The sequence below is a fragment of the Meleagris gallopavo genome, chromosome 5, assembly GCF_905368555.1.
Source record: "Meleagris gallopavo chromosome 5, MGAL_WU_HG_1.1, whole genome shotgun sequence".
Taxonomy (NCBI): domain Eukaryota; kingdom Metazoa; phylum Chordata; class Aves; order Galliformes; family Phasianidae; genus Meleagris; species Meleagris gallopavo.
Window position 1 is genome coordinate 24,689,789 of NC_139408.1, and position 20,848 is coordinate 24,710,636.

Below are 20,848 nucleotides of genomic sequence, written 5' to 3' on the forward strand. Positions count from 1 at the left end.
CAAAATCCAGAAAATATGCTCCCCACCTCTATTCTTTTCGAGTAATGCCTCTGTTTCTTGTGTGACTAGCTGTATCAGATATATACTCTGCTATATGGTTAAATTGGTAGAAGAAAAGGACACTCAGTGGTCTGTATTTCTTTTTCATGGCTTCACTTTCCAAAAGAGTTGAAACTGCTTCTTTGTGCACTACCTGACACCCAATGTATTCTTTTTTCTTTTCTTTTGCTTCTCTGTTTCCAGGTGCTAAATGATACAGAGTCATCTACTGACAAAGATAAAATAGCAGGCCTCCTGACAGAAACATTTTCCTTAATGAAGAAAGAGTTGGACTCCCTGAAGGATGAGGAAGAACTGCCGAAGGTTAAGGAGGTACTGCCAAAGCCACAAGATACTGCTAGGTCACTAAATGACAAATGTGGTGCCAATCTACCAAGTCCCAAGAGCTTAGGAGATGAGCAGACACTAGCTTTGCTGGAACAGTACTCGGAGTTATTGTTACAAGCTGTGGAACGACGCATGGACAAAAAACTCTAAAAGTGGTGTCTTTCAGGTGTTTGTGAATACACAGAAATAATCCGAAGAGGAGGACCACAGAGAGATATTCAGACCAATGCTATCATCACACTGGTCTAGAGCTGGTGGGGTGACCTTTGTAAACTGATTTCCTCAGGCCCCTACAGTTGACTTGCTCTAATTCTTAGGAATGTGCTGGGCACAGTTTTAACATTTTTTTCCAATTGTCTTCAAGTTCCTGTCTCTAGATCGTCTCTAGACAAAGTTTTGAAAGAGGAGTTTGGAGAAATTGCCTTGAAATTTCTTCATAGCCAGGAGGTCAGGATGTTTGGCATCTAAAGAAACAAAGAAAATCTCATTTATCCAAGAAATTCTGAACTGCGGACCGAAAACGAAGGAGTCCAAGTGAAGCCAATCCCTTCTTCTCTAAAGCTTTAGGAGAATCAAGAAGCAGACTTTTTATGGGTTTATTTATTAATTTATTTTTTCTGACTGTTGCTCTATGTCACGTTTGTGACTAGTATCTATCCTTTAACAAAAAAAAAGTCAATCTCTTGCCATATCCCAGCGAGAAACAATCTCTGTATTATAAATCTCCAAGAGGGAGACAGGCTGGAGTGTCTGTGCAATTAATGAACTGGTTTCTGCTTAAATTTTTCTTGCTGTTCTTTCTTTTCCTTCCATAGTTCATTACTTGGAGTAATCCTGCTGTTGTTTTGACTACTCTTGTCTGCTTTTCTCTTTGTTTCACAAGACAGTCCTCATACCTGTATTTTATCTGCATTCGCCTCCAGGGGGAAGACTCCACAACCCTTGGGCCAAGCTTTGGAGTTTGTCTAACAAAATCAGTAGTGGTATTTTTTAATCTGGAATTTGATGTTATGTTGATGTTCTCCAGACTAGGTTTTTCTGCAGACATTTTAAAAAGGAAGCTATATACAAAGAGGAAAGTTCATTTCAGCCACCTTTCACAGTTAGGAATTGGATATCAACTTTGATGTTATCATTACTGGGAAATTTGGGGATATGATTTTATTTGTGGAGAAATCACACTGAAAGTCTGGTTTCCAACAGCATAACTCTGGAGTTGAGAAATCTTCAGTACAACTGCTCATCCGTATGATTTGTTGATTTCAGTGTCTTGATAGAAGATTTTTTTTTCTTGTTCCAGGAAAACAGAATACTTACATCTCAAGAAAGCTGGGATTCTTGTCCATTTTGTAATTCTGTTCCAAATACCCATAAAAAATGGTTTACCAGGAACGTACCAAAACATTTTTGAATGTGGTTATTGCTATTCCCACCCCCAACCTCTCTTAATTAGTTTAATTAATTTCTTGACTGACAAATGGAAAATCATCTCCTCTTGCATTTGTGTGTACAGTACTCTTCTCACCTTCTCTAAGACTATGCTAACTTTTATTTGTTAAGACTTAAAACTTTCCAGTGATATTTTATTAGTCAACAATAAGCTATAAAACAAACAAACAAAAAACCTCCCACAATGAACCAGCAATAAAACTCTTCAGTACCTTCCCTCATAATTCTCACTCCTTTCCACAATCTCCTGATTTACTTGCATTTATTTTAAGGCAGAGCAGTGTACTTCCCATTTGTACTCCCAGTTTATAAAACTAATGCAAGTAACAAGCTTTCATGTGAGTGAGAGAATGCTAGTATCTGTGGCGTCCACTTACAGGTAGCTAGACTGCATCAGTTTGTTTATGTGCTGAAAGCTTGAAGCAGTCTTCTTTCATTTTGCTGTCCTGGCTGTCATCTCTCTGAAGCCCTATGGCACTTGAAAATGCTGTCTGTTGGCTTGCTTTGCTTTCTCTTTCTGTGACTGGGGATTTGCAGTGCAGCCTTCTTTTACTACTGGGCCAGCCAGACTGGTGTAGGATGGCTTATTTCTTCAGTATACTCTAGGGCTGAATAATCTGCAGTTGTCACTATTCCCTTGCCTGATCACTACTGCTCAGTGCTTTGCAATGTGGCAGTACGTGGAGCACTTTCAGAGCTTTCTAACTGCTTCTGTCTCTAATGTAAATCTGCCTCATTGAGTGTTACAGGTGTCCTTGCTAACCTTTCTTTCCATGGACTTGTACTGAAACTTTAGAAGTGGTATCTTCTAGTCCTGTCTCATCATTGTGCTATGCTGAACTGATTGGTGTGCTGGATCCCATAGGCAGAGAGGTTTTTATGAAGACAAATTGAAAAGTATAGAAACTTTCTGTCGGTTTCCTTGAGTAAAAAGATGTGCTGGAGATGCTACAAGTGGAGTGTCTGGTGGCAGTTGTGTTGGGCTGTGATGGAGTTAGTGTGAGTCAAGCTTGCTTTTGGGATGATTAGTTTCTCCTCTTTCAGACTGTGAACATATGTCCTAGTAACTTCTTGCTGTACTGGGACCTCAAGACACTCAGGTAAAATAGCAGCCCCTTCAACCCAGGTATCTTTTGGTACTGAAGATTATGGTTTGAGGGGTCTTTATTCTATTTCCTTGTGCAGTTTTATTATCCATTTCATTATTTCAATTATGAGGTAGTGGCAAAAACGGTCAGAGAGAGCCAGTGTTCAGAGCAAAGTTCACACCAAACTGTAGGGCAACAACAACCAGTGAAACTGGCATAGCAATACAATTCCAATGCTCCTTGGAAAGAAGACGTGTGAAGCAAATAGGATTTTTAAGCTGATCAGAGTAGGTTTTGCTTCCTGGATTGGATTTTGCCTGGGCGTCATGGCTGCATGCAGGAAACCAGAGGTAAATTCTGCCTGGAATGATGGAAAAAGAGGCATCAGGCAAGTGGCTGAGCTGATGGAGAGTGGTTGTGTAGTTTAAAGTAGAATAGTATATATAGGATGTTAAGGAAAAGAGAGTAGAGGTAGAGATAGTCTTGGTCCAAAGAACATTGTTTGGCCAGTAACCGTTTAAGATGAAGTATGGAAAAGCTTCAGGAAAGTAGATTTAGGACTGAGGTGGTGATCTGTAATTGCTGAATGAATCAGAAGGTGTTTTTAAAAATGTCCTGTCAGGCCTCTTGTTTCTTTGCTTGCTGTCCTCTGAGCAAATGTTTATTAAAAGGCATAAGTGTCAGCTGTTTGCCCAAGGTTTGGAAGTTAACTGAGAATTCAGTTGAAGAGATGCTAGTGCCACATGTGTGTTGATGCTTAGTATTTGAGGTGAATGCAACTGTCTCTTTCCTGCCAAGTTCCTATTGTTAGCAGTGGGAAATAATCCTAAAAGTTCTAGTTTACAGTGCAGAGCACAAATGGGATAGATTCTGTTGCACGTTGTGAGTACAATTTGCTACAGGCTCTTGGTGAGGCCAGACAGAAAAACAAAATGATAATTGCTTAGAAAGTGAAAAGGTCTTTGGGAGAAGGTAGTGAGCTTGAGCCTATCCCTCTTACTGGTTTGTGATCCCTCATTCAGGTTTATGTGGGAACAGATACAACCAGACACCTGTACTAAAACAAGTTGGTTGTTTAGCATAGTCTGTATTAAGAATTTAGACTTACCATGCTTTTTGTCCTCTCATACCCAGCATTTCTGGTCAAAATGAGAATTGTGTATTTTTCCCCATCTTGCTTATAAATAGCATTGCTGTAGGACCCTTGCTTTGCTTGTAGGCCTCTGAGGTGATGCAGGGGGAGGTCAGCAGGCTCAGTGTTCTTCCTGGGCAGTGGCTGCAGCCTCCTTCAGCGTGCCCAGACCGTGTGTTTACGTGGGTCCGTTGTTTCTCCTGCCTCTTCTCTCAGGTGTCTCCTTTCTCTTGGCTCTCCCAAGTGACTGTTGGGGCAGGCCTTAGAGTTTCTTCACCAAAACCCCCCTTTTTGCAGAATCCATCGTACCCTTGTAGAGAAACACCCTCATTCTCTGGAGCAGAAACGTACAAACTTTTAATTTTTTTAAAGAAAGAATATGTATATAATTATCTATTAAAAAAAAAATACAGTTATTTAAACACTATTGGTAAATTCATGCATGTATATGGTGTTCCCCTTCCTCCCTGCCTCCCCTTCCCCTGGATGTGCAGCATCCGGAACGTTAAATGACAGAAACCTCATTAAAATAAGCGACAGGTCTTGCGCTGCCTGTGGGTGAGCGGGTGCTGCTTTCTGTGGCTGAGCTGTTCCATATAGTGTAGGTTGTGGGCTGTGTGCTCAGATGGGGCCCTGCTGTAAGGATGGACAGGCACCGGGCAGCAACTCTAGGAATAAGCCATGTCCTCTCTGCATGTCGTATGGGCACCTGACAACTCTCTGTGGGCGTCAACACTGCCCTTCTTCACCTGTTTAAAATAGGGGGGAAAAAATAAAATAAATTCTATTCTCTTGATTTATTTATAAATGTTTTTATACTTCTCCGTCTAAGTGAAATAATCCATTTAAATGTCCTTTTTCTGAATTTGTAGAAATAAAAACCATTTGCTTTTTTTTTTTTTTTTTTTTTTTTTTGGCACTGTGAAGCGCCCTGTGCGGCAGCTGTTTTTAACTCTGTATTCATTTGTACTTCGTGTCTTAGAAACTGTTTCAATAAAAACGTGGTCATTTGGTACAGCCGTGCCTGCTGGGGGCCAGTACTGCCCTGCCGGGGTGGCGCTGGGGGGGGCTACTTCTCCCCTCCGCCCGGGCCGGGGGCGGGGCCTGGCAGGAGGCGCCGTGTCGTGAGGCGGCGCGGCATGGCGGAGGGCGCGGCGCTGCGGGCAGTGCAGGGGTGCCTGGCCGCCTTCCCGCGTGAGGCCCGCGGTGAGCGCGGGGCCGGGCCGGCAGAGCGGCTGCGGGGAGCCCGGAGGGAAGGGGGCGGGCGGCCGCGAGGCGGGCCTGGAATGGCTGAGGGGGACCCTTCCTAGGTGACTTTACTTTGCATAAAGTAGCAAAGCACCGATTTATCTTCTGAAAACCTTTTTTTTTTTTTTTTTTTTTTTTTTCAGCATCTGCATTCTTGGCTGCAATAGCACGCTTCGGCTCGCCACGCGGTGCAGCCCTCGTGGGCCGCAGCCCCTGTGTGTGGGTGCCGCCCAGCTCTGCAGCCATATCCGTGCCTTTAAACAGAGCAACTGCGCTGCTTGCTTTTGGTGGCTGGGAGTTGGAAGCTAGTTAGCGTTCTTACAGACTAAAACTGCTTCTCGTTTGCTTGGACAGAGCTGGGGTGGATGGAGTCTGTTCCGTATCTTGATAGGCCTCCGTCCCCACTGGAGTTCTATCGAGAGTGGGTGAGCCCAAATAAACCATGCATCATCCGGAATGCCATTGGCCACTGGCCAGCGCTGCACAAATGGACCTTGGCGTACCTCAGGTATGGGGGGGCTTCTGGGCGTGACCCAGCGGGTTTGCCTCCGTGGAAGGCCTTTTGTGCACTTGTTTCTGTTGATAGGTTGTCCCAGTGTCCCTTGCGGGTCTGTATGAAAGCAGCATTCACTCTTCGTCTCGCCACAACATTTGAAACTCAAGAATAATTTTCATCATACAAGCACAGTGCCCCCATCAGCTCAGGTTGTAACTGCGCTCAGCCGATAGGCTGCATTATCAAAACGAAGGCAGACCGACCTGCTTGTGACCAGTTGCGACTTGGCATAACTCATGAACAGTAGTAACTGAAGGGGGCCCTCTTTCTGCCTCTGTTGAGGACCAGGGAGCCTCTTTGATGGGCTCACCTGTTACAGATGGGTGAATTCAGAGAGGCAGGAGATATTCCTCTTGCCCTGACTGCAGAGAGCAATTAGAACAGGCTGTCAGCGTCCTCATTAGACAGTAGAAAGTCTTGTCCAGAGACCCATCCATGAAAGGTCACGTTTCTTACTTCTGCTATCTGTGGAATGAATTGTTCAAGTAAATAGTATCCATAGGAGTGAATTAAGGTCTGCCTATAAAATTCTGATTTATTTTGCAGGGAGGTAGTGGGCCGCAAGGTAGTGAGCGTGGCAGTAACACCAAACGGTTATGCGGATGCAGTGTTCCATGACCGTTTTGTCATGCCAGAAGAGCGCCAAATGCCTTTCATGGACTTTTTGGACATTGTGGAGAAGAAAGTGACCTCTCCCAATGTATTCTATGTGCAGAAGCAGTGTTCAAACCTTACTGAGGAGTTCCCTGAACTGATCTGCGATGTGCAGCCTGATATACCATGGATGAGTGAGGCACTCGGTAAACTTTCTGTTTCTCCTATGCTGACTAACATATGCTGTATTAAGCTTTAAAGCAATCACGCTGCATACATATGGAACAATTGTTATGTTGCTGGTTGCCACAGAATATCCTGATTTCATCCCTTCCGAAAGTTGAAGTGGTAAAATAATCTTAGTGTAATCTTAGTTTTGGATTTGGATGACTCCAAAATCAGCGTCTCACTTTATTGGCACCATCACAGTGAAAAAATGCAGTGAGGGTGCTTTGCAGAACTTCTTTCAATATTGTGGCATTTTTTCTGATTTAGAGTCACATTTGGACACAAATTTGTGCCTACCAAATGAGTGAACACATAACCCCCCTTCTTCACAATTGCATGTGTCTTTTCCTGTTATTGCAGTTTATCTATGAACTAAATCTCAGAGCTTCAGAATGGGAAAATGAAGGGCTGTAACCATGAGTTTGGTGCGAGGTATTAATGCATTATGAAGTTTGATGGGCACTACAGTAGCTTCTTGTGTAGAAAAGTTGGTGCAGCAGGGGGGTTGGAGCTTGATGATCCTTGAGGTCCCTTCCAAACCAAGTCATTCTATGAGTCTATGATTCTGTGTTTGCAGAGTGCTGTTTGCAATGGAAACTGTTGTTGTAGTTAGGAAGGAAGCTGAAGGACAGAAATAAACCACGTTGGCAGAAAATAACATAAAATGGTTGTCAACATAACACTTCAACTTGCTTTCTTGTTGAGAATATTTCTCTGTTCCCTAACCATATAGGGAAGAAACCTGATGCTGTGAATTTCTGGCTCGGGGAATCAGCTGCTGTGACATCTTGTAGGTATTGTATGGCACTGTCAGTCTTTTTTGTGCTTTCAGCACAAGGTTAGGTGGGCTTGGTTTGAGCTAGTGACACAGTAGAACAGCATGTTTGTGAGGGCAGTTCTACTTTAATGCACATTTTTGTGTTCTTTCTCCTGCAGCCTTTTGCTGCTATGTTGCTGTGTGCATCTTCTGATCATGCATCAGGCAAAGCACTGATGATTTCTGTCCTGTCTGTGATGAGACTTAGATATAAATCCAGTCAGATCTTTCTGCACCAGTTCATGTGATATTATCCCACATAAGTTTTTGTGATCTACATTGTGTGTTATTGATAAAGGAGTTTGGAATGTTCTTGGTTCAATACATTTGCTACAACATTATATTGTTGATTTCCACTCCCAGTTGCCACATAAAAGAGGAAGCAACCTGATGATGAGAAGTTTGCCCTGTCATTTTACTATTGTTTCTGATGCAGAGAAGGAAAGAGCACTGATTTTTTTTCTCTTTCCACATCTTTTTTTTCTCCTCAATCTTAGTACATAAAGATCATTATGAGAACTTGTACTGTGTGATATCTGGAGAGAAACAGTTTCTACTGCATCCACCAAGTGACCGTCCCTTCATTCCATACGGTACTAAATTTGCTATGCATATATGTCTAAAGTCTGGAAGGGGAGATTTAAATATTGAAAGACATAAAAATAAAAGCAGAGAGAAGCTGCTTATGCAGTGTTGTTCTTTCCAGTGTGTACAGAAATCTCCTATTGCATGCAGCATGTGGTTTTGTAAGACAAACATTATTCTGAGGTCAGGTTTCTGCGTCCTGTATAGGTTTGTTGACATTGCCCAGAGAGGTTGTGGCTTCATCTGTGGAGGTGTTCAAGGTCAGGTTGGATGGGGCCCTGGGCATCCTGGTCTCGTATTAGATATGGAGATTGGAGGCCCTGCATGCAGCAGAGAGATTGGAGCTTGATGATCCTTGAGGTCCCTTCCAACCCAAGCCATTCTATGATTCTGTGATTTTATGACACTCATGGCAGTCTCTTCAGCTTCAAAATATTTGTGTCCTATATCTTGTCAGTATTTAGCACACCATCATTTTTGGTTTTTAACAGCTTTGGATTCTGCCTGATCTTTTTTTTTGTCTCTAGAAAAAAGCCAGGAAACTGAAAAGCAAGTTGTAATTTAATGAAATATTTAAGTTACTAACAGAATCGTTGAAAATGAGGGAAATGAAAAAAGAGACTCTTAAGACAGCATTACTTTGCTTCTCCTGTTTTCTCTCTTGTTTTCTTGAGTACATAGTAAGTTGTTTTGTTGCAAAAGTCTGCTGACTTAACTCTGCTTAACTCTCTGCCTATTGAGATTTTTTCCCCCCATTCCTCGATTTTTTCAAATAACCAGATTAGCTGAATGTATAATGCCATATGGCATTAATACAATTCTCTCTAGATACTGGAGTGGCTCTGACATTGTAATTATACTGTTTTTATTTTTGTTTACAACATTGTCATATGATTCATACCTGTAAAAAAAGTTACTATTAACTGAGGAGAGTGATGCTTACATTTGGTAGCATATAGGAAAAGAGCGACTGTCTTTTTGAAAAGTCTTTTTAAAACTCCCTGAGGAGTTTGAAGAGCCATAAGCAGTGGAAGCAAAGAAGCTTGCACTGTCTGAAGCAGGTAGGAACTCCTTTAGGATAAAATGAGAAGTGAGAGACTGACCACAAGATGTGAACAACTCTGGTGATGGCTATCTTGCTAGACTGATCTAAGAAGAAAACAGAAAAGAGAATGCTGGTTTTTTTTCTTAATTGTGTGTGTGTGTGATGTGCCCTTCTATTAGTATCTCTGAGTACAATCTCTCAGTTGTGGCATTTAATTCTTTCTGTGATTCCAGAGCTCTATCAGGCAGCAACTTACAAAGTATCAGAAGATGGCTCATTTGAAATTGTGGATGAGAAGACTGCAGATAAGGTAAAAACAATACGAAGAACACAGTCAATTTGTAAAGTAAAGCTAGGTCTGGACACTGCTGAGCTTTTTGATATGTATTTAGAAATTCTTCATTGTTTAAAAGAGTAACCAGATTTTCACTTGTATTTTATTATTTGCAAAGTATATCTGGTTTCCAGGGGGAAAAATACACACACAGACTCCTCCAAAAATACACATGCACTCCTGAAACCATTGATGTCACATGTTGTCTGCCTTTTACCAAACTGAAATAGTTCCAGTAAAGGACTTTTTAATGGATCAACAATAAAGAAATTGGTTTTGCTTTAAAGCACTATGACCCAGTGCAATAATACATATATGTCACAATGAATAGATTGTGGTTTCTTAGTTCGTAGCAATATGTGTTTGATTAGAATGTATGGACCTGGAGGCATTTTACACATAGTCAGTATCCTCTCTCTTTTTGCTTGTGCTATGTGCTAATGCTACAGCAGAGCTCGAGCTGGGATGTTCTCTCTGTTTCCACAGTTGTGCTCCTAGAAACTCACAGAAGCTTTCTTGTAATTCAGTGAGGTGAGGTGCTTAGGTTTGTAACCATTGGGCATAGAAAAAGTTAGTGCAGGCAACAGGGATGTACAAGCAGGAAGGGGGGTGTTTAGCTGTCAGGAATCAAAGTAGATGAGAAGCTTTAAGAAGAGAAGGAATTCCTAAAATTTCTAAGGCATTTTGAAAGTTATACATTTGATATCTGACATTTAGCAGCTTTTCCATAATGAGAAATACTTCACTGAAAGAGGCAGATTTTTTCATCCTTGACCTATTCCCAGTTGAATGTGGAAAGCGAGCAATGCGTCATGTTTTTCTAGGCAAAATACCCGTTGCATAACCAGAAAGTTTAGCTGTCAGTTGTTTCTCTGGAATCTTGCTGGAAATGCTTGCCGGGGTTATTGCCATATACACACTCTTGCTTTTAGGTGCCCTGGATCCCTCTGGACCCATTGAACCCGAATCTGGAACAATATCCAGATTATGCTCATGCAAAACCTTTGCAGTGTACAGTGAAAGCTGGTGAGATGTTATACCTTCCTTCTCTCTGGTTCCACCATGTTCAGCAATCACACGGCTGTATAGCAGGTAAAGTAAAATAAATGGCATTTCCAGATATATTTTTGAACTGTGCTGGGTGTGCAGGTGGATATAACATAGCAAAACGTAACCGGTACCAAAGGTCCCTACAAAATCATCTGCCTCCCTTCACGAAGAAATAACAATCTCAAAAGAAGCTGATTCTGTTCTCTGCCTTGAGACTTATCTTCTTGCAGTCTGCTTAGGTTATAATCTTTAGGATTGACAACAGGGATGGGCAGGAAAAAAAAGTCTTTGTTATATCAGAAGTATGAAAGCTAATTCAGTTTTTGTTTATGATATCGAGCAGAGTTGCCCAGTCTGCTTAGTGCAAATTTACATACACAGAAGGAACCTGCATGTAGTAAGTGACATCAGCACATCAACAAAAAATGCTTTGGAGAAAGAACAGGAAACCAGAAAGTGTATGAGTTTTAGGCATGGATGTAGACACAGCATGAAAGCTGCTCCATGGTTATGTGAACTGGAATCTGCTCTGACTCTGTCTCTACCTTGCTAATGAGCTCATGCTTGTTTTACTGTTCCCCTGTGCTTATCAAAAGTCTTGCCTTCTCTTTCTTTGTAGGATGTATCTACATCTCTCCATTTTTTTCTTTTTCCCTACTTTCCCAAGAATGTTTCAGAATTTCAAGCATTGCGAGTGGAGGAGTGGGAATGGGTGGGAGCTAGTATGAAGCATTATCATTATGTCCTTAAATTTTGCCAGGTTTGCAGAAGCTTTTTTACTATGCTTTGCTTAGAGTAATTCTGCCTGCCCAGGCAAAGTAAATAAAGTGTTTTGAATAACAACATTAGTATTTGTGCTGCAGTGCAAATATTGGAAGCCATTTTTTTTTAGCATCAGTGATACCGTGATAAAAAGACAAGCTAGGTGTAAAGTAGTATTTCCAGATGTTTTCCCCTGTACTGCTGCATCAATCCTTGAAGACTACTTAGAAAAAGTAGAGTTGTTTCCATCTGAAAGCCTCTGGCCACTTTTTTTTTTTTTTTTTTTTTTTTGTCTAACAAATACGAAAGACTTGCCGTGTTTATTTGACCTGTTGACTATTAACTGCACTGAAGTCTGTATATGCTTTGAAAATCAATGTTGTCTGGATTTGGTCCAGTGAGTGTCTGAAACTAGTGTATATTCTCCTCCAAGAACCATTGCTACAGTGTTATACTGCATGGTTTGTTTAATTTTTTTTTTAGCTGACATTACACCAAATTTAAAATGAGACACGGAATTATAGCACTGTCTCATTAATGACCATTCTAAAGTAATGGTGAGTTTGCCATCTGTTACACACTCATAAAAGGAAAAGTTTCTACCTAGATATTAAACTTTGCAGTGTGTTTGCTGGTTTTGGTCTAAATAGAAGCAGACGTGTTGTGTTCATGTAGAGTTTGCCTAATTTTGCTCCAAGGAATTCCCAGAATAGAGTCTGAAGAGGAGTTAGTTTGGTTAAGACAGAGTTGCATTGGCAGTGCTGCTAAAGAGCTCAAATGTTTGCTTACCTTATGTTTGGCTGTAGTCACAGTTCTGCTCATTTCAAAGTTTGATCACTAAGAATGGAAAACCTCTACTAGCTGAGCTGTCTAAAACTGTCTGTAAACATGCTTGCAAATCGTTACATTACAACTTTAGGAATGCCTTTTTTTTTTCTTTTTTTTTTTTTTCTCCTCAGTGAATTATTGGTATGACATGGAATATGACCTAAAGTACAGCTATTATCAACTGCTAGATTGTCTTACAAAAGCTGTGAAAGTGTTATAACAGAGGTGGAACACTGGAACTTGCAGTCTTTCTCTCGTGTGTGATGCAGTCATCAGCGTCTGTGACTGGAGTTGGAGCATGATACAAGTGAAAAGAGCTAAGCACTGAATTATCCTCAACAACATCTGTTGGACAAATCATGGCTATTTTACTTGATTTCAGAGTCTCGGGTCAATTGGCCAGGTTTTCTGGCTTGTAAGTAGAAGATTTGGCATCAGAATTTTTAGATCTTTGCATATTGTGTTGGTGATGGCGAGCAAAATAAAATTTGAAGGGAAGGAATCTGGGTTTTGAAAATCCCTAAACAGAAACCATGACATTCATTCAGATCTACAGGTTGTTTTCCTAACAAGCCAAATGGAAAGAAGGATCTATTCTGCCATCCCCGTGCATCAGGCTGCATCGATCCAAACACATCTATTCGGCTTAAGGCTAAAGGCCTGTCTGGTTGTGTTTCATTAAGTTCAGTGGCTGTGGTGTTTTGATGGTGAGAAATTACAACTTCTGCAATAAAAGATCAGTTTAAAAGCTTACATCGGTCCTAATTCTGACATCTTTCAAACAATGTGATGCATACGATCATCTAGAAGTGATGGCAGCTGTCCTTGTAAATCCATGTTTTTGTTACCTGTTTTGCTTTTGTTTTACCTTCAAATTTAAATATAGCTTCATTCTCTTACACCCTCAGTGGTTTTAGAGTTCCTTTTGCCATGTTTGCAGTAAATCTGGATATCACCTGTGGGCTTGTGATTGGACATGGTTTAGCAGTTTGTGCAGAGTTGACTGGGGCGTTCTTTATCACCAGCCTAAGACACAGTCAGTCAAGTTGTGTTAGCCAGGAACTTGTTCCTATAGCCTTAATTCTGCTCTGTATTTCCACTGAACGAGATGAGACTGCTCACTACATGTCTGAGACCTGCAGGGCAGGAATGCAAGGCTATTAGATAGACGGATATTGCAAAAATGTAATAATGTTGTTTAGGATTGGTGGAGGTTGGTATTTATCAGCCAATCGTCAAAGATTCATTAAAAACATAGGAAATGTATTTTACATGTGTTAGTCAGGAAAATACAGATACCCTTTAGAGAAGATTGACTGCTGTGAAGAAAAAAAGCACAAGACAATGTGATTGTCTTTTTTTGCCATTTGAGATTCGGGGTTACTAGTTTATCTTTACATATCCTGAAATAAATGCATGCCAGGAGGAAGTGACAACTTCTGTCGCTGCAGGTCAGTTTGTGCAGGACATGTAAGAGATGTGTTTGGAGCCGAGCATACTCTGAACTACATCTCCCAGCAGCCCTTGCTTGCTGACTGGAGGAAGCTGTCACTTTGCTTCCTTCTGGACTTCGGATTTTAAGCCTGGGAAGCCGCAGGCTCCCGGCATTCTCGTTTCACACAGCCTGAGTCTTGCCAAAAAGCAGCGGGCTCCTCTCCCCTCCCACGGAGCCCGATGGCGGTTCAGGTGACCGTTCTGCCTTCTCCCAGGTGTCTGTTCGACGACCCCGTTCAGATCCGTGTGACGGGACTCCTGCCGCAGCAGAGGGTCACGCTCAGAGCCTGCCTTCTGGATGAGGGTGGGGAGCTCTTCCAAGCCCACGCTCACTACAGGGCTGACGGCAGTGGGGAGCTTGATCTGACCCACTGCCCAGCGCTGGGGGGCAGCTATTCTGGAGTGGAGCCCATGGGATTGCTGTGGTCTCTGCGGTCCAAAACACCGTATAAGCGGCTGGCAAAGAGGAACGTCCTGACCCCTTTCTGTGTAGATTTGGAAGTATATGAGGGCCATGGGGACATGAGCCGGTTGCTGGGAAAATGCACCCATGAGCGGTGCTTTTTAGGAGAGGGAGTGAAGAGGATTTCAGTCAGAGAAGGTCGGCTTAAAGCAACTCTCTTCCTCCCTCCTGGTGAGTTTTAATCCCGTTCTGGTTTTCTGTGTGTTCCCTGTGGCCCCTGGATACACTCAGCAAGCCGGAGTAAGGCCCCTGTTAATAGTTCCCTCAGCTAGGGAACTAGGCACTAGGGCGAATTCATCTTCATAAATAGCAGAGAACTGATTAGTGGAGAGAGAATCTGGGAGTCAGATTCCATACTCTGTGCTGCTCATAGAAATGTTTGAAATAATAGATAGAGGAGACTTGCAATGATATATCCCTAAGGAGATAGTACTTGTCAGTGGCACTGATAGTGTGTGTGCCTGAGAACTGACATGTAAAGTTTCAGAGGATGATTTCCTTCTGATATCTGCTGTTCTGATGGATTTTGAGTGGTTGCTACTGGAAGGACAACTCTAGAAACTTTTCTCTCTGAGTCTGTGTGTGTGTGTACATATATATATATACGTTGCTTTCATTGCAGGACCTGGACCGTTCCCTGGTCTTATCGATCTGTATGGATCTGGAGGAGGACTTGTTGAATACAGAGCAAGTCTTCTGGCTAGCAGAGGCTTTGTGACTCTAGCTCTGGCTTACATGGCATTTGAAGATCTGCCTGCTATGCCAGAGATTCTTGAACTGGATTATTTTCAGGAGGCTATAGACTTTTTGCATAAGCAGCAGCAGGTAGGAGACAAATCATGGTACTCTTTCTACTGTAAACTATTTTCTAATTTCTTAGTGTGGAATGCTGTACATCACTGAATGTAGCTGAGTTTCTGAGTGAAGAGGGAGACAGCATGTCTGAAAGACAGTATGATCTTAAATGGAAAAGAATGTGCCTCAGCTCCGGTTTTGCAAATAGTTGGATAACTGCTTTGCAGAGCACCTTATGGTCATCAGTGGAATTTTGTTATGCAAACCAGTATTTATATAAGATTTACATCAGAACAGTTCCTGGACTAGTGCTGCTTAGGCAGATGATCTTATTTTTTTTACAAGTTTTTAGAAGAGAAAAAAATCCATAGACTTTTTCCACTATTTCTGAGATACAGATTTTTGATTCTGACAAAGTTTCACAGGGCAGTAATAGAACACTGTAACAACAGAATCTCTTGAAGTTGCAGCATAGGAGACTATGCCTTGTTTTTAAATGCTGGGGTTATATTTGAGTAAGTACCTGGAATGAGAAAAATACTTCTATAGCAATATATCATTATACTTAAAATAAAAGAGACTAAGAGAAGTATAACTTAAGCTTTGAATGGAATGCTACTTAATGTGTTGTTCATTTAACAAAATTGTTGTTTGATAGCACATGGATACCAGGGATTTAGTCAGTTTTGAGAGCAAAATTCAACCTTGCTATTTGTGTTGTTCCTCGTTGAGATGTGAAACTTCCAGAGTATCTTACAGGACCAGGGCACATTACAAAGTGAATCTGTTGTGAAGAGCCTTCACTATAATTAAGTTCATTTAAACAGTTGTTGAATTTACTCAGCCTCAAGCATAATGAACTTTATGTCTTCCAAGATGTTAACAGAATTTGATAGGTCAACTGTAGCAGAGTTTTAAAAAACAATGTCAAGAAAGACAATCAAAGCAAGTAAACCTATGGAAGAGTGTTTTTCCACAGGGTGCCTGAAGAGGGAAGATTAAGATGATTTTCTGGAGGCAAGAGCAGTAAAATTACAACACTGAGAGGAAATTTCAAGCCAGGATGCTGAAGAAGCAAAGAGGTTTTTTTCTATTGAGTTAACCAGGAAGAAAATGTGTTACAGGAGAGGAAATGTTAAGGAGCTGTAGAATTCATAGTCGCTCTTATGAGGGGAATCAATAAGGGACTGATAGTACCCAAACAGAGAAAAGGAAGGGGTAAAAAAAAAGATTTTAATGAAGAGTAAAGAAGCAAAAGGAGAGATGTTATGCCAGCCCAGGATATGAGTAGTTGATAATGGCTGTTTCATAACTGTCTTTCAGGTGAAAGATGGTGGGATTGGCGTTTTGGGCTTGTCTAAAGGAGCTGATCTAGCCCTTTCCATGGCCACGTTTCTACCTGGCATCAAGGCAGCCGTCAGCATATCTGGAAGTGGCTTTAATTCTTTCATTCCCCTAAGGGGAGATGGCTTCACTATTCCTGCCCATCCATATGACTTGGGGAGAATGAAGACCAGTGAGGAGTCTGGTCTTGTAGATTTTTCAGATATCCTAGATGATCACAGAGACCCAGCGACTTGGGATAGTCGCATTCCTGTGGAGAAGTCCTTGGCCAAGTTCCTCTTTCTGTCAGGGCTGGATGACAAGAATTGGAAAAGTGACCTTTACTGCCGGGATGCTGTTCAGCGCCTTCATCAGTGTGGACAGAAGGTGGAATTTTGCTCCTATTCTGGAGCAGGGCACCTTTTGGAGCCACCATATCTGCCTCTGTGCCAGTCTTCAATCCACAAAGTGCTCGGGGTGTTTGTGCAGTGGGGAGGGCAGTGGAGGGAGCATGCCAGAGCACAAGAAGATGCCTGGCACAGGATACAGGCCTTTTTCTGGAAACACCTGATGAACTCAGACATTCCTAAGAGCAACCTGTAGTAGAAGTATTGCTGTCAGCAGTGGCGGCAGGATTAGTATTTCATTTCTTACTGTACTAGGGCCAAAATCTTCCTGAGTAATTTCCCATTTTTGAGTTTTTTGAGTACTATTTTGCCCCCAGGTGCAGTGTAGACTGACACCATCTGATCTGCCTGTGTGCTGCAGAAAATCCAGCTTGGTGACATGCAGGTTACATTTTTACTGAGCTGGCTTTGCTTTCAGTCTCTGTCGCTCTCCCCTTGCAGCAGAAAATACTCTCAAAGGAGAGACCTCCATTGAATTGTATTACACCTTTAACTAAACTAGATACAAACAGTGGCTTTTTGGAATAATACATCAGTACATGCACTTACCTTTCCTCTTGGTATATTATTTGCTCACATTTTTGTAGAAAAATGATGCTACGTTTTCGATCCCAGCTGAATGAAGAGGCACTCTTCTGATTTATTCTGAAGTGCAGCAATAACATTTGTTTCTGATGCTTCAAAAACCAGAAGAAATAAATCTTATTGAGGTTACACTGGTGTGGTATCTCTTGCTGATTCCAGATATGCTGCATGTCAGACTGAAGTTTGCACTGCACTACTCAATAAATAAATAAAATATATCTGTGTATATGCACAATTTAGTTGAAATTAGCTGAAAGTAGGCTTTGCCTGTCTTAATGCCTGTGAATACACAGGCAGTGATCCTAATGTAGTCACAAGCTGTCTCTTTGCTTGGCTGAAGAGTTCCTATGCAGTTCTTAACCTCTTACTACTAAGAGGAGGGGGAAAATTTGTGAAGTACTTTGCACTCTGCTCGAGATGGGAGTGATGTAGGTGTGTTAAGTACCTGCTTTTGAATGTTGAAGCTCAGTTTATCCCTGTAATCCAAGTCTGACCACAGAAGGAAGTAGGAGATGGGTGTCTGCAAAACCTCACCTAGAAGAGAGTACAAATTCCCGCTGAGAGGAATTCCAGCCCCCAGCGAGCCCAGATCCTGCTGAAGACAGGATTATAGCCTCAGTTTTCTCACCTCAGGGAGCAATGCTTGGGCCTTAAAGGGCTGTGGATTCTAATGCAATATATCTGATGCAGAGTGTGTTCCCTCACATACTTCCAATTTCTTGCCCCTTCCTGTGAAGGTGGCTGGATATTGCTCAGCAGAGATCTCTCTCTTCTGGTCACCCATACAGCTGATCTATAAGAATTTCTGTTATTACATCTTCATTTCTGTTTGTGCTCTGTGTGTCTGCGTTCTGCACAAATGGTAGCTGGTGAATGGGTAGGACCTAGCAGAAGAACAGTGTGTGGCAACAAGGGAATGCAAATGCATTTAAGCAGTTCAGATTGAATAATTGGACATTCTTTTCTCCATCATTTTCCTATTTTATTGAAATAGTAAAAAAAAATCTGGGTTTTTCATCCAGATTTGTCTCAGGCTCAGCGTGCTGTGCTATGAGGTTTTCTGGGAGATGAATGGTTTTGTTCTTTTGTTTTTACTGAATACAGTGAGGCTTATGCAGTACAGTGTGTTCTGTGGTGTAACTCACATCTGTTTTAATCTCTTCTGAGATGAAGACATACTTTGTTAGTCTTCAGTGGGCAGTTTACAGACATACATTTTGAATCACAATATTGTGAGCTGCTGAGAAGATACATTTGCTTTCACTAAAGGAAACTACTACTAAAGGAAAAATACTTTTCATCAGTACGTGTACAACGTTATCAGTGGTGCTTTCATACAGTCTGTTATGTTGTCACATTCAAGGAAAACGGTGTTGAAACAAGGTAGGAGAGCTGCGACGTGACTCCATCGATGATGGTAGCACACAGGACCTCTTTGTTTTGTCGCTCTGAAATTAAAGCTTTGCCAGCCAGTCAAAAGCTCTTTATTTACCACATGGGTGGTGACTGGCAAGAACGACTGAAAAGACTGATTAAGCAGTAAAAAGACTGAAAAGGCCGATTTAGCTAAATCGGTGCCGTGTTCAAGCAAGAAAATATGTCAGCCAGCTCTGTTGTGCAGGGTGTTCTTTTTAAATCAGCTGGCCTTCGCAGAAACTCAGGTTTTAAAGTTATCTTCAGGAAATAGAACCTGGAAACCAAAGGGAGACTAATATCAAGTAATTGGAAGTGGCTTATTTTCAATAAAATGCTTATGTTTGCTCTTGAGCATATTCTGTACTGTTTTACACAATGCTTTGAATTCTTAGCATTTCTTCTGCTGAAGAGGTAGTTTAGACAAGTGGGGCTAAGATGACATTTTTCTGAGTTAGAGATGAAGATTCTACCAGTGGCAGCATGTGGAGTCAGGCTGCTTTGTGTAGTTTCTCCAGGCTTGCAGAGTGTGGGCAACATTATTCAAGGATGATGAGAAAGGCATTATTTAATTACAGGTTATTGATCTTTAGCTGCAAAAGAGAGTCCACGCTAAGCACAGCTGACAAAACTAATAAAACGGAGATCAGAAGATCAGTAAGAGAGCAGAAATCTTGTAACTGAAAAGTGCTTCAGATGAAATAGCACATCAGAAGATTCACTTGAATGAAAAGATCTCAGCTTGATGCTTGCATCAGTCCTGCTTTTGTTTAGTGCTGTGCACTACGTGTTTATTAAGAGGATGAGAAGAGATTCCTAAGAAACTGAGAAACAGTCTCACACATAAGCAGCTACAAATAAATTTGTTAAAAAGGAATAATACATCTTGCAATGCTCTTTTTGGGCAATATCGTTTCCATACCTCATTTGTAATTGGGCAACAATAGAGACTGCTGACTTGTCACTGCATCCTTCAAGTTTTCCTTCTTTGCTCTGGTTAAACTTGTGGTCTCTCAGCATGGAAAGGCAACTATCCCAAAGAGAATGTAATTGCTGTGAAAAAATCCCATCTGTGATTTGAATTTCTTTAATCTGCACTGTAGCCTTACTGCCCAGCACCCCTGAATCTGACGTAATCTAGGTGAATGTGATCTGAGCTATGTGACACGCATATAGCTTATTATTTTAAAACAGCTGTCAGTGAAGTAGGCTACGGGCTGGTTGCACACTGTGAGACCTTTGGATACAGCTTTGCTTTTTCATTGTGGGTTTTCTATGTCACAATGCAGTTTTTCTTTGTGTAGCTCCATCTGACTCTTAATAGCCCTTCAGAAAAAGCTCCAGGAACTTCTGGTCAGGAGCACCAGGTTGAAATAATTTGAGCACTGCATGGGGCAGCAAACCCTGTACTTTTCAAGGCTCCTTGAAAAAGCTTATGAAACTGATCTTTCTTTCATGGGTTCTTTCCCCATACTTTGCTGGATATGTTCTTAGGCTCTGTGTAGTTGACAAAGAAAGAAAACTCTTGAAACTCTTCAACGGATACTTAAAAGTACCAGATACAATTATTTGTACATAAGCTAAAGCTGATCCTGAAGCATTTTTGATGTACGTAAGGTATAAATGAGAGGAAACTTCAGAATGAAAGGAATCCAATTGTCTTTATTAGAGAAAAGTGAACCGCAATTACAAGAGAGTTAAAACATCTTTGAGAAAATACCTGTACATTGAGGCCTCTGCAAAAGTACTGAATATTGGAAATTTTGGTGAAATTTTACTAGGAGCTGCTCTGAACAAAGAGACTTCAGTGTAAATGTGCTCCTATAACAGTAATAGTTTCTTACCAAGGAGAAGGAGCATCTCTGCATGGCTTCTGCAAGCAGGGCTGTTTCTCAGCCAAAGGGCGGAATTAATGAAATGAAAGATGAGAATCTGCATTGTGAGGTGTAATTAGAAGTGGCCTTTCCCCATCTGTCCTTTCAGCTTCTGTGTGTATCTGGAAGTCTAAAGATGATCAGGGAAGATCACTTTTTTTCTCTTTTAAATTCAAAGCTTACTCAGTGCTCTGTAATACATTACTGTATCATTTGTTTTCAAGCTCTCAGATAAAACAAATTTTTAATGAAAAAAAACTTGTAAACTTTGACTATAGTAATATTTTGCTAAGAATTTTGTAATGCCATTTCAGAAAAAAAATCCCCATTCTGCACTTTTTAGTGCTCTATGTATGTAATTTGGAAAAGGAATCTGAGCCAAATGTAGTGC

General features: G+C 41.4%; 3 protein-coding genes across 9 annotated transcripts in view; all 3 read left to right on the forward strand.

Annotated features, from left to right (window-relative positions):
• MAPKBP1 (mitogen-activated protein kinase binding protein 1) overlaps positions 1–5,073 on the forward strand; it is a 92,133-nt gene extending 87,060 nt beyond the window's left edge. For all 5 annotated transcript variants that reach the window (XM_085224817.1, XM_085224819.1, XM_085224821.1 and 2 more), the window contains one exon: positions 244–5,073. In XM_085224817.1, the coding sequence (XP_085080943.1) occupies positions 244–537 (294 nt within the window). In that variant the 3' untranslated portion in view covers positions 538–5,073. The remainder of the gene's footprint in view (positions 1–243) is intronic.
• JMJD7 (jumonji domain containing 7) lies at positions 5,071–12,856 on the forward strand. 3 transcript variants are annotated; one of them, XM_085224824.1, is made up of 8 exons: positions 5,071–5,262; positions 5,659–5,812; positions 6,407–6,660; positions 7,416–7,472; positions 7,997–8,092; positions 9,363–9,439; positions 10,396–10,555; positions 12,235–12,856. In XM_085224824.1, the coding sequence occupies exons 1-8, from the start codon at positions 5,196–5,198 to the stop codon at positions 12,321–12,323; spliced, it is 954 nt and encodes a 317-aa protein (XP_085080950.1). In that variant the 5' UTR covers positions 5,071–5,195; the 3' UTR covers positions 12,324–12,856. The 3 variants fall into 3 exon arrangements, with proteins under 3 accessions (XP_085080950.1, XP_085080952.1, XP_085080951.1); XM_085224825.1 differs by having other exon boundaries at positions 5,247–5,366; XM_085224826.1 differs by lacking the exons at positions 7,416–7,472; positions 7,997–8,092.
• Positions 12,857–13,157: 301 nt separating this feature from the next.
• LOC100542633 (acyl-coenzyme A thioesterase 1-like) lies at positions 13,158–17,299 on the forward strand. Its single transcript, XM_010711301.4, has 3 exons — positions 13,158–14,231; positions 14,683–14,885; positions 16,179–17,299. Exons 1-3 carry the CDS (start codon positions 13,778–13,780, stop codon positions 16,779–16,781), a joined length of 1,260 nt encoding a protein of 419 aa, XP_010709603.1. The 5' UTR covers positions 13,158–13,777; the 3' UTR covers positions 16,782–17,299.
• Positions 17,300–20,848: the final 3,549 nt, after the last annotated feature.

What these genes read in the sequence shown, in the direction of transcription:
- JMJD7 (XM_085224824.1), top strand. Translation starts at nt 5,196, where the DNA reads ATGGCGGAGGGCGCGGCGCTGCGGGCAGTGCAGGGGTGCCTGGCCGCC. An exon ending in TGGACCTTGGCGTACCTCAG is followed by an intron (nt 5,813 to 6,406) that starts GTATGGGGGGGC and finishes TTTATTTTGCAG; the next exon opens with GGAGGTAGTGGGCCGCAAGG. An exon ending in ATCAGCTGCTGTGACATCTT is followed by an intron (nt 7,473 to 7,996) that starts GTAGGTATTGTA and finishes CCTCAATCTTAG; the next exon opens with TACATAAAGATCATTATGAG.
- LOC100542633 (XM_010711301.4), top strand. Translation starts at nt 13,778, where the DNA reads ATGGCGGTTCAGGTGACCGTTCTGCCTTCTCCCAGGTGTCTGTTCGAC. An exon ending in AACTCTCTTCCTCCCTCCTG is followed by an intron (nt 14,232 to 14,682) that starts GTGAGTTTTAAT and finishes CTTTCATTGCAG; the next exon opens with GACCTGGACCGTTCCCTGGT. An exon ending in TTTTGCATAAGCAGCAGCAG is followed by an intron (nt 14,886 to 16,178) that starts GTAGGAGACAAA and finishes ACTGTCTTTCAG; the next exon opens with GTGAAAGATGGTGGGATTGG.